We start from the raw sequence: 11,518 nt of genomic DNA, 5'->3' as shown, positions 1-11,518 counted from the left end.
ATGACTGGTAAGTGAATCTATTTATAATAAAAATTAAATACATTCTTCATGCAAACTAATATAAAAAATATTTTAACTACATAGCCATACATACTAAGTATGTAGTTTGTTAGGTATATAGTTAGTTGAACATTGTAGTTTTAAATATAAAAACGAAGTTGCTCGACATTGTATGCACGTAGAATACTTAAAATCTTTGCGTTAGTGTCATTCTCTTCAGCAGTAATTTTAGTATAATATTATAACTTTAATTTTATTTTAATTTAAGTAGTTAAATTTGTCAAACCACTTAAGCGAATCTGAAGTGATCGAGATTGACATTGGAGTCGTCTGCGTGGATACCTCAGTCTCGCCTATTTCAGCTGCTAAGTAGCTTGATTATAAGATGTTTCGGTTGAAAGTTGAAATAATCAACTAAAATTATAAAATACGGAGTCAAGACATCATACTCTCCGGAATGACAACAAATGAGCGGCCATATAATGACGTGACGTTCGTTCTGACTATAGATACCACTTACCGTCAGGTGGGCTGCCCCATGCACCGTGGGTGGACTTTGTCATTCAGGTTAAATAAAATAAAAGTTGTATTCTGTGACATCCTTTATCAAATATGATAGAAATAAATGCATTCAGTTAAACGTGATGAGACTCATTTAACCAAATATTTTTACAACCTGACGTTTATTTTCTTACTGTATAAACAATTGAAAAAGTTACTAGTGCATTTGGAATTAAAGAATTCTACGTTACTGTAGTAAATCAAATTTACAATTATATCAATATTAGATAATATACAATTATATCATCTAAAAATATAATATTAAACTGTATAAATGAATTAAATAACTTAAATAACTAACCTATACCTAACATTTAATGATATAGCTATTCAGAGAGCGAAGATTATAGAAAGAGCGCTGGAGATCCAATTAGTAGAAGCGAACTCTATAAAGTTTGAAGATTGTTGGCTTAGAGATCATTGTAGGTGAGTATTTATGTACATACGAGCATGTAATATGTCTAAAGTATATCCATAATTTATCTTTTAATTAAATTTATTCAGAAATAATATAAAGATATATATGTAAATGTATATCCATAATTTATCTTTTAATTAAATTTATAGTCAATTTTATATGATAAACTAATTTATAAAGATAATATATTTACTTGGTCGAAATTAAAACAATATATTATATTTGAAATTTTATCTCATCTATATGCAAATACATAGAAATATTTTATATTACATATGTGTTTGCGACAAACTCAACAAGTACTTGGTCGACTTAAAACAATTCTCTCATCTATATGTACATAGATAGCGACATAACCTTTGAGTACTATAAGCTATATTCATATGGGCAGTGCCGCAGTAATAAGTTAGTGGTTAATAAAATAAAATTAATCAGCTAGTATTAGGCAAGAGATACTCTTTGTAAAATCAAATTTTATTGTATACTAGATGTGCCCGCGGTTTCACTCGCGCCAAATTTTAATATAGCCTATGTGCTATCTGATGCATAAGCTAAATGACTGTAAAGTTTCATCAAAATCCGTTCAGTAGTTTTTCCGTGAATGAGTAACAAACATCCACACTTACAAAAATTGCATTTATAATCTATACATATAAATAAAATTGGAGTGTCTGTTTGTAATATTGAATAACTATTTTTCACTACATGCATATGAATATAAATACGATACATACACCATAATAACATTTTTTATAATTTTTATCTGTCTGTCCGTTTGTTTCGGCTAATCTTGAAATGGCTGGACCAATTTTGACGGGACTTTTTTTGGCAGGTAACTGATCTAATAGGGAGTTACTCCCTAACTTAGGCTACTTTTATTTTAGAAAAATTAAGTTATTTTTCACGCGGACGAAGTCGCAGGAACAGCTAGTATTAATAATAAAATAACATTGTTAGTTGAGAGAGTAGATGAGGCAACAGACAATATGGCGAAGATAATAATTCTGTCTCACGACATACTAACGCTTACAGACTGTCAACTTGTTGTATAATTTATTTATTTCTATGTAGGCCACCACACTAAGGAGTTAATAATAATAAAATGAATCATCCAGTATTAAACCAATAATACACTATGTTTGCATTGTAAGATGAGATGAGTGAGGTAACCGACGATATAGCGAAGACAACTATTCTATCTGACGACATACTATCACTTAAAGATTGTCAACATGTTATTCAATTTGTTTAAGATGTACTTCTTGTTACCACGCTGACACGTTCCAACGGGCTATACACATTTTGGAAATACCGGATTCTAAAATTGTGTCCATGGAGTACGACGAGACACAAATCACAATTATATGTAAGTCAACGTATGGTAAATTAAATAACATCAATATGTCCTTGTAAGTGTACAAAACTAGATTCTAATATACTACATTACTTATAATACACTCATGGTAAGAAAATATAGATAAATAGATGGATATATGACACTTGAAATGTCCACATTTCATTCAGTGTTTTTAATCTGAATTTATTTTCAAATAAATATTCGATTTATCGTAATTGTATCAATATTGCTGTTTTTTTTTTAATACAAATTAAATAGTAAACAAACTGAAGGCATACCTGATGGTAGGCATCACCTATATATACATAAACAGAATAACTCATATCCCTTCATCTTGTGCTAACCGTGATATTACTCATACGCTGCTATTCCGGAGAACATATATGTACATAACGTATTTAACGTTCTCCGGAATAGCAGCGTATGTCTACATTCCCTATTATGTCCCTGTTTTATCACCAGTGAGTTAGAAATATAAAATTGTTTTGAAATTATTACATTAGTTTTATGTTAAAACCATATCCAACTATAAATACATTAGTGGATATTGTATACACGTTATATTTCCATCAGGGGATGACGACCACAAATCGGTTTACGAAGCAAGTTTCTTAGCACAGTTCGATTATACAAAGTGGAGTGATGGACGTAAACTCAAACCAATATATTGGCATGGCGATGAAATTGCTGGCAAAGTAACGAGAATAAATGTCGACAAGTTTCTTAACACTACGGATGGAGCTAAAAGAGTGTTTCAGTCGCTTTTAGACTACGGAGTTGCTTTAATAGAAGAGGTAAATATTTGTACAACGAAAAAGTTATTTTTTTAAAGCAAATGTGGAAATTAATTAGACATAAGGCAACAAATTGTTAAGGTCATAAGAAGATATTTATAATACATTTTTAAGATTTCAATCCTAATATCTATATACTTATATTACTATGTGACATGTAAGTACCCAGAGGTGAGGAGAAAGAGTGGGATAGGGTGGCTGCCGCCCCCTCTGAAACTATTATATATTAACAGAGCAGCTGGCTAAAAAGATCTGATCCCCTCATCCCTAGGACAGAAGGTGGTTAGGCAAACGTAAAGTGCTCTACATTTTAAACTAATATTCTGATAATAAGCCGTGATAAGTAAGAAAATTATTATAAATATTATAGAAGTCAGATATGTATGTTCGCGGTAAAATAAGTTAATGCGGGAAAAAAATCTGTTTTATATTTGTAAAATGGTTGTGTGTAATAGAGTACTATAACAATCTATTAAGGTGAGGGACCTTTACGATACACTAGCCGACTTATTACCACGATGGCTCTTATGGTGATTCTTTTATACCTTCAACATATGCTTTGCTCATTTTGCACTCTCTCGATTTTTACGACATTCCAGCTGTCAAGGGGGTACTTTTGGTAAAGACACAATAACTGTATACAAGTTACTTTTACTTTATTTATCTTACTAATATTATAAAGACGAAAGTTTGTAGTTGGATGGATGACTGGATGTTTGTTACTCTTTTATGCAAAAACTACTAAACGGATTTTGATGAAACTCTACAGTTATATAGCTTATACATCAGGATAACATATAGGCTATAGAAGTGTTTATTTTTAGGTTGACGCAACCCTTGAAGCTACTGAAGTAGTCTGCAAAGCCTTAGGTGGAGTACAACACACAATCTTTGGAGGCATGTGGAAGTTTACCACGAGAGCAGACCACGCTGACACCGCTTATACAAATTTACCACTTGCACTCCACAATGACAGTACATACTTTACAGAATCGACAGGGTAAGTTAATTAAATTAAACCTCTATATTATAATTTAATATACATACATGAAATTATAGGATAAGAGGCATGACATCATATTTCGTAAGAATGCTAATGCATGAGTATCACACAATAAAGTAATATCCGTAATGCTGTTCATGTATTAAACTTTCTAAAGTACATTTCTATTATATAGCCATCTTTTAATAATAGTATATGTAGTATATGTATAAATAAACCACTCTATTATTTTAACATTCTGGACATGGAAAGACGGTAATATGTCACTAAACGGAAAGAAAACCATATACAAATTTGGCATTACGAAGATTTCTAACGGATTCTATAAATGTTACCTATATTTATATCGAATGGAAATCAGTGAACAAAAGGGTCAAAACAGAAAAGAGTATTCGCTAGCTCTATAAAAAGTATCTCGACGGCTGGAGGTCATGCATAAAAGCGTTTATATGTTAATATTCACGGTACAAAAATAAAATGAACTAAGTATTGGATAGAAATTTAAAAATTAAACCAGTAGTACACAATCACTTATCTGATTAATATACTTGATCGATGTATTCGCTGCATCTCGTGAGGTCATAAATTTGTGTAAGTAATTAATTTATAAATTATTGTATGAATAATTTCATTATATAAAATATTCTAGAACGTATTTTTTCACTACTCTTTTTCATTCGAATGATTTCTTAAGAATATTGAATATTTCCTTTCGTTGCTTCAAAATGATGTTTGAACATATAGGCTACTGATATACAGCTGGTCTGTAGTTAAGGTGTCCAAATGGGCTAATGGTCCAATGGGACATGGGCTATTCTCTGTAGCAACCAAAAGTACCAATTCTTTTGTGCCCCTTGAAATCTGATCGACACATGTATCAGCAGCCTATGAGTTGATATTATTCAAATATAAATCAATTTGGTGCAGGTGAAGAAAATTATTTTATTTTTTGTTTATTACACGATAAAAAGTGTGAAAAGCATAATGCTATATGGCATTCTCTATCAGCTAACCTTTAGGTATAAATAAAAAGCGTTGTAGGGCAGTCACGGCGAAAAACTGTGACAAAAATTATCCATGACAATTATTGTCTGTGCCTTTTAATTCAATAAATCTTCATTTTTGAGAAAAAATAGTCCTCAGAAATAATTATTTTCTAATTACGTAGAAACGACTATAGGATTATATATGGTATCAATTTTTTTACATGGTATCAGTCAAAGCTTACGGGCAATTCATTTTCGTATACAAAAAGATAGTAAGTACGCGTAAGTTACATTTAATGAAATGGGATCAAAAGCGAGTAGAGAATGTAAAAAGGATTTTCCACATTAATTTCAGTCAGTCTCGTGTCGCGCCGTTTATTCTTCCGCGTGGCTGATCTGCGAAAACATTTCTTTTTTCTTATTCCAAAATATTTCTGGAGGCTTACTAAGTTTCGAAAATGAAGGAAAAGTTTCCTTATTTGCTGCCGGTAGGTACTGTAAAAGTCTAATACAGAAAAGTTTATGTTGTTTATTCTTGCAACTCAGAATACCTAGTACTCGAAGAACTATAGAAAAAATATTTCCCAAATCGAACTAACAATAATGAGGCTTATTTCGTACAAAGTGAGCATCTATCTATGCAATACCTCTGTTTTATCTATTTTAATGGAAGCGGCTTATTTTGAAATCAGTATCAGTTTAAAGATTTTATTGCAGTGAAATTACAGAGAACATCACGATATTTGACTCCTCCGAAAAGGCAACGGATATCATAACAGTTGTCATGTTCTATATGCCCACTTACCACCCAAGGTGTATATAGAATACTGGAGTATAGAAATTGCCAACTAATATGTAATTTATTTATTTGTTATATCTATTGCTTCACTCTCCCTCTGCTTAGCTATTCTCATTTCACTTGAGGTCGGCTCTTCTTGTCATTCTTCGCCTGACGCTGTAGTCATCGAGTCTTATACTTCTGTTTTATTCTATCTATAGCTTGAAATTTAATTTCTTGTTGTTTATAATATTAGTTACACAGTAAAATAAAATAAGTTAAGTTAAGATCATCATTACTTTGTAAAGTTACCACTTTATACTGCAACTTATTGTATAATGTGTTGATAATATAATTATTAATTATATTCTAAAACTAGAGGCTTGAAACTTATTTTTAAGCTGTTGATTAAATATAAATAAAGAAAAAAGGTTGAAAGGCGAGATGAAAGGTTGTTGATGAATTTCGTCATTATTGAAGCTAGAACGATGAATCTTTTTTATTTGGCTTTTATTGGGTTAGATTATTAAATATTTTTTCATTATTTGATCTAGGTCACTATTTTACGTGGATGAAGTCACGGATACACGTGGTTGTATAATAAATGTGGCTAACATAATATTTAATGATAATTAATTATATTCTACGACATCCGATTCCACACGGAAAACCATTCTGATTTGCACAATAATGAAGTTAGTTATTTTTTCAAGGGTTTGCTTGGTACCCACTTTAGATGGGATCCTTCGTCATTATTATTTCAGGGCCTATTCGAAAAAGCTTTCGCTCGTTGCTTGCTTTCATATTCTGTTAAGCATTTCACTCAGGGTTTCTCATTGATTTTACTTTTGTTCTCCTCTGTACGTATATGCATGATAATTGAAGTTTGTTGTATATAATCGAGTTAGGTCAAATCAAATAAGACTAAAACAAAGGATTTACTTCATTTTCCTTCAAGTTTATATGTATTTGCGATTGACCAATTTTAACTCTTTTTCGTACGTTATTTTAGCTAAGGCAAAGTCACATGACTTTGTCTTTACGGAGAATTTAATTGATTTTGAATAAACAATATTTTACTCGAAGCTTCATATAATTTGTCACGATAATTATAGTATTTCCATAGAAAATGTGTCCATTATTTAAATCTTTTTAAATCTTAATTTTTTATTTTTAAATAAATAATAGCACATAGGTATCCTCGACGATGATCCGATCTCTCTTTACGTTAAGAGGCCTCATAGCCAAAATATGTTCATTAGTTTAAGAATGAAAAGGAAAGAGACAGACAGAGTTACTTTCGCATTTAAAATACCAATACGAATCAAACGTTCACTTGTTTTTCAGTGACATTGTGTGAATAAATTAATCGAAAAAAAAAAATCATTTAAGTATAATCATGACAAGACAGTTTATATTTGCTATATTGTTCTTAGTATTATTACCTATATAATAATTAATATAAAATTTTTGTAGTAAAATAAACATTTCCGTATAAAATAAACATAAAATTATAACGTTTACCGACTAAATTACTTTGAAAAAGATAAGTGATGGGTATTTAGAGTAATATTAATTCCGGACGCGTCTACCGTGAAAGTGAACGGCTATAAAATTAGATTGTCTTGCACCTATCAAATCATTAATGAAATTGGATTTTAGCAATCTTACAATAATGGTATCATAAAATGGAAGATATTACACTAATTGACAGCTGTAACGGACAAAGCGAATGTAATGAAATGTCAAAACGATCCTTCGCTACTTCAATTTATGTCTTATTAATTAATATTAATTTAAGAGCGTCATGATCAAATTAATGATCATGATTAATTTTTAATGATATTAACATAATTAGAGTTTGTATGAAATTGTTATTTTCGTAGATATGTCTATATCATTTATTTTAGCCGCACTTTATTTGACTGCGATGGAATCCTAAACTACTAGGCCTGAATCTATTTTAATGAAATTTTGCACACTGTATTCAGTTTAATATACTTTGAAAGACAAAATAGTTCAGATAGGCTATATATATTACTAGAATTAGGGATCCCCAATAAAATTTGCAAGCCATATTTTAGCTGAATGTCAGTGAAATTATAAGATAGGAAGGTATAATACCTTAGTTCTTCAAAATGACAGCGTATGCGGTTGCTGTTCATAGGGTATTTTTCATTGAACGGGCCGTCAGCCTTATCGCTATCTATTTACATAAAAAATGTTCCATTCCAATGTCTTGTTCGGTCCTGTAATATATAGGTATATATATATATATATATTTGACTTGACTGTTTACAGATTTGTAACTCCAGAGTCTCAACCTACTGCTGTCGCCTAGTAGCATTAGTCCTGCCATACTTATACGACTAGAGGACGTAATACCTATTAATTGTATATTAATATCATATTAATGTCCTTAATATCATTTTAATGTACTTAATATTGTGACGCCGCTAAAACAGTTTTAATGCGTCTCCATCAATCAAAAGCATAATCACTCATTTTCATGAAACAAGAAAGAATAGAATCATTAAATGTACTAACAGAATTATTCTAATTTTGTTTTCTCTTGTGAATTTATTATTTCACAATACTAACTGATAATAATACTTTATTAATAGTAATTTATGGAGTGAGGTGAGATGGTTGGTATTGTAGGGGGCTTTTAACGCATGATAATACTTAGTGCACCCGTCTACGCTAATGGTACATGCGGGGCACCAGTACAGAATAATAGATGAGCATGATATCATTACAATAGTTTCCAAGATCCGCGTGGAGGTTAATGATAGAATTGTTGCTCAGGCGGGTGCAATATATCACGATCAACGAATAAAAAAAAATATTTTATGATAGTAGTACGCTATGCAGTTGACCTTATATTAAAAATCAATGAGTAAATATTGTTACGTTCTTATGGTTGTTCTTAATAAGTTCTTATGGTAGTTCGTTTAAGCTCTTTTAAAAAAAATACTTATCGATAAAGTATCATAAAAAAAAATAGAATCGAATTAAGAAACTAACCACTAAAATAGGAAATACTTGGAATAAGAACATATTTTTTAATTACTTCCAACCTACAATACATAGGTATTGTATTTAGATTACAGATTCTTCATTGTCTTGAGCATTCCAACGGAGAAGGTGGGGAAACTACTTTAGTTGATGGTTTTTATGGAGCAAATCGTTTACGATCTGAAATTCCGGCTGATTACACTTTCCTGACTACTTTCAATATTGAAGCGGAATATTTAGAGGACGGGCATCACCACAAATATTCAGCGCCCATCATCAAGACTGACACTAAAAGTGGAGATTTGGTGCAGATCAGGTAATTAAGAAATACTTAATTTATAGGATCTTATTAGTTACTCTTGTTTTTTAACAAATACAAGTTAAAATTTCAAAATTGTTTAAATTCAACATAGTAAATTAATCTGTCATACATATAATGGTCACATAAATTATAATTTACAACAGATTTATATACCAAGTTTTAAAACTTATAGTATGTCCGTTATATATGATATATCATTGCGTAGGAATGTGTGAGAATCGTCAACGATGCAATGCCTAAAATAATGATTTTAGGCATCACAAACTACTACGTTCTCGATTATAAAGACTTTTTTAAACCAATATTTTAAAATGATCATTATGGTGTAACTTTCTCAGTCCTTTAGTTTGACGATCTGTCTCAGTACTGCATTATGGAAACTACTAATGTCATTTGTTTGGGAAAAAAATACATTCTATTTAACTAGTCTGTAAATAAAATATATGTTTTTACTCTTTTTGGACGAATTTTAAAATTTGGCTTTTTACTTATTTTGGCGTTTATTACTTTTTAAACCAGTGTTTTTCTTTAATTCGGTGATATAACTTTTATTCTTTAATTTTGATTCAATTGCAATTAATCGTAATGATAATTTAAATATTAACTCAGGTATAACGTGTATGACCGTTCGTCGATGGCGTTTGCTAGCAGCGATGAATGTAGATCCTACTACCGATCACTCAGGAGCCTGGGCCGCTACTATGAAGATACTAAGAACCAGTGGCAGTTCAAATTGAAACCAGGTACGTAGCAAGTGTACGGGATGTGAAACTATGTTAAATTAGTTTTTGTTGCGGGTCGGTACCAACTTCCCAGTACTACACTCACATGTTTATTTTGTTATAATTGAGTATGAAAATGAATTTTCTTACATTTTTGTAATGGATTTTAAACTGAAAAATTATTCGTTGGAACGACTATGTTCAAAAGTCAATTAATTAATAAAACAAAAACAGTGTTATAGCTCGAATCTGTGACTACACTAATAGTCACAGATAACATAATATTACATAGTGTAGTGTAATGAATCCCACATACGTGCCTTAAACGTGTGTCATGTCATATTAACTAACAAATTATTGTTTGATTTCATTGTTTTATGTTACTTTTTGTGTAATCCATGCATAATACACTCAGATCGATACAAACAATCATGCTCATGAATACAAATCGCATGAACAATCGTACCCGCAACCATCGGAAAGTAAGACTAGCTTACTTCCGGTGGTCACGCGTAACAGCCAAATCCGTCTGCCGGCCGTCAATACAACACAAATTATTTTTTTATGAGGGAAAGTGATTTGCATTATTTTTGTTAGTCTTACATACTTACATATACTATATAACTAACAAATTATTCCTTATATCCTTTGAACTAGGTTATCTAGCAGATTAGCAAACCGCTTTACTTCCTTTGGTTGCCGGTTCGATTCCTCGCACGCTAAAAACATCTGCATTCATAAGTATGATTATTATTTGTATCAGTTTGGGTGTTTTCTATGTATATTATATACATTTACAAAAAACATCTAAGTATTTATATCATTTATCTAGTAGATGGCGACGTGTGAATTGTTTAGTGATATTGTTATTATCATTGTATTTTAATGTCTATTATGAATATAATGTTTTGTGTTTCAGGTACAGTGATGGTAATAGACAACTTTCGAGTACTTCATGGCAGGACTGGATTCACAGGCACGAGGATATTAGGTGGTAGTTATGTGTCACGATCTGATTGGCTGGACAGAGCACGTGTCTTAGGTCTCATCCAGTAATAGACTACCTAATTTATGAAATCATAAGTTCTATTCATATGAGCATAAAGTTTTAAATTAAATATTTAAAAGTAAAATTTAGTTTATTCACTCGTATTAAACTGATAAATTGCATTCCCTCATTAAATCACGGCAATCTCTAGCAGATTCTAAATAACAGGTTTCTGGTCGCGGTATGTTTAAATCAAGTGCAATATAGCTTTCAATGCAAAAGGAAGAGCGTTCAAAGTTGAAAACCGTTATTAATCGTGGAAAACTTTATATCTCTGAAGAACAAAATTCATCTTTTTATTATGAAGTTCGCTGTATTGGAATTCTCTTTTTTAACTATGATTGTCATCGATTGTGCTTTAATTATTTTAGATTCTTTTATATCATAAATTTAATTAGATCAATATAAAAGATTAAGTGAATATTTCCAATCAATTATTCTAAACCATTAATTAATTCATCTATTACACTAGTTTACAAAATTTAACTTTTTGTCTATTGCCATAAATTTT

General features: G+C 30.8%; 1 protein-coding gene across 1 annotated transcript; it reads left to right on the top strand.

Annotated features, from left to right (window-relative positions):
• Window positions 1–11,052, top strand: LOC131853350 (trimethyllysine dioxygenase, mitochondrial). Its single transcript, XM_059204217.1, has 8 exons — window positions 1–7; window positions 888–987; window positions 2,233–2,345; window positions 2,910–3,130; window positions 3,955–4,130; window positions 9,004–9,231; window positions 9,847–9,980; window positions 10,879–11,052. Exons 1-8 carry the CDS (start codon window positions 1–3, stop codon window positions 11,013–11,015), a joined length of 1,116 nt encoding a protein of 371 aa, XP_059060200.1. The 3' UTR covers window positions 11,016–11,052.
• Window positions 11,053–11,518: the final 466 nt, after the last annotated feature.

Source organism: Achroia grisella, unplaced genomic scaffold (assembly GCF_030625045.1).
Source record: "Achroia grisella isolate CSIRO2021 unplaced genomic scaffold, CSIRO_AGI_Agris_v1 utg900, whole genome shotgun sequence".
NCBI classification, from domain to species: domain Eukaryota; kingdom Metazoa; phylum Arthropoda; class Insecta; order Lepidoptera; family Pyralidae; genus Achroia; species Achroia grisella.
This window is presented reverse-complemented; position numbering and strand designations above follow the sequence as displayed.

What these genes read in the sequence shown, in the direction of transcription:
- LOC131853350 (XM_059204217.1), top strand. An exon ending in GAGTTGCTTTAATAGAAGAG is followed by an intron (nt 3,131 to 3,954) that starts GTAAATATTTGT and finishes GTTTATTTTTAG; the next exon opens with GTTGACGCAACCCTTGAAGC. An exon ending in TACTTTACAGAATCGACAGG is followed by an intron (nt 4,131 to 9,003) that starts GTAAGTTAATTA and finishes TATTGTATTTAG; the next exon opens with ATTACAGATTCTTCATTGTC.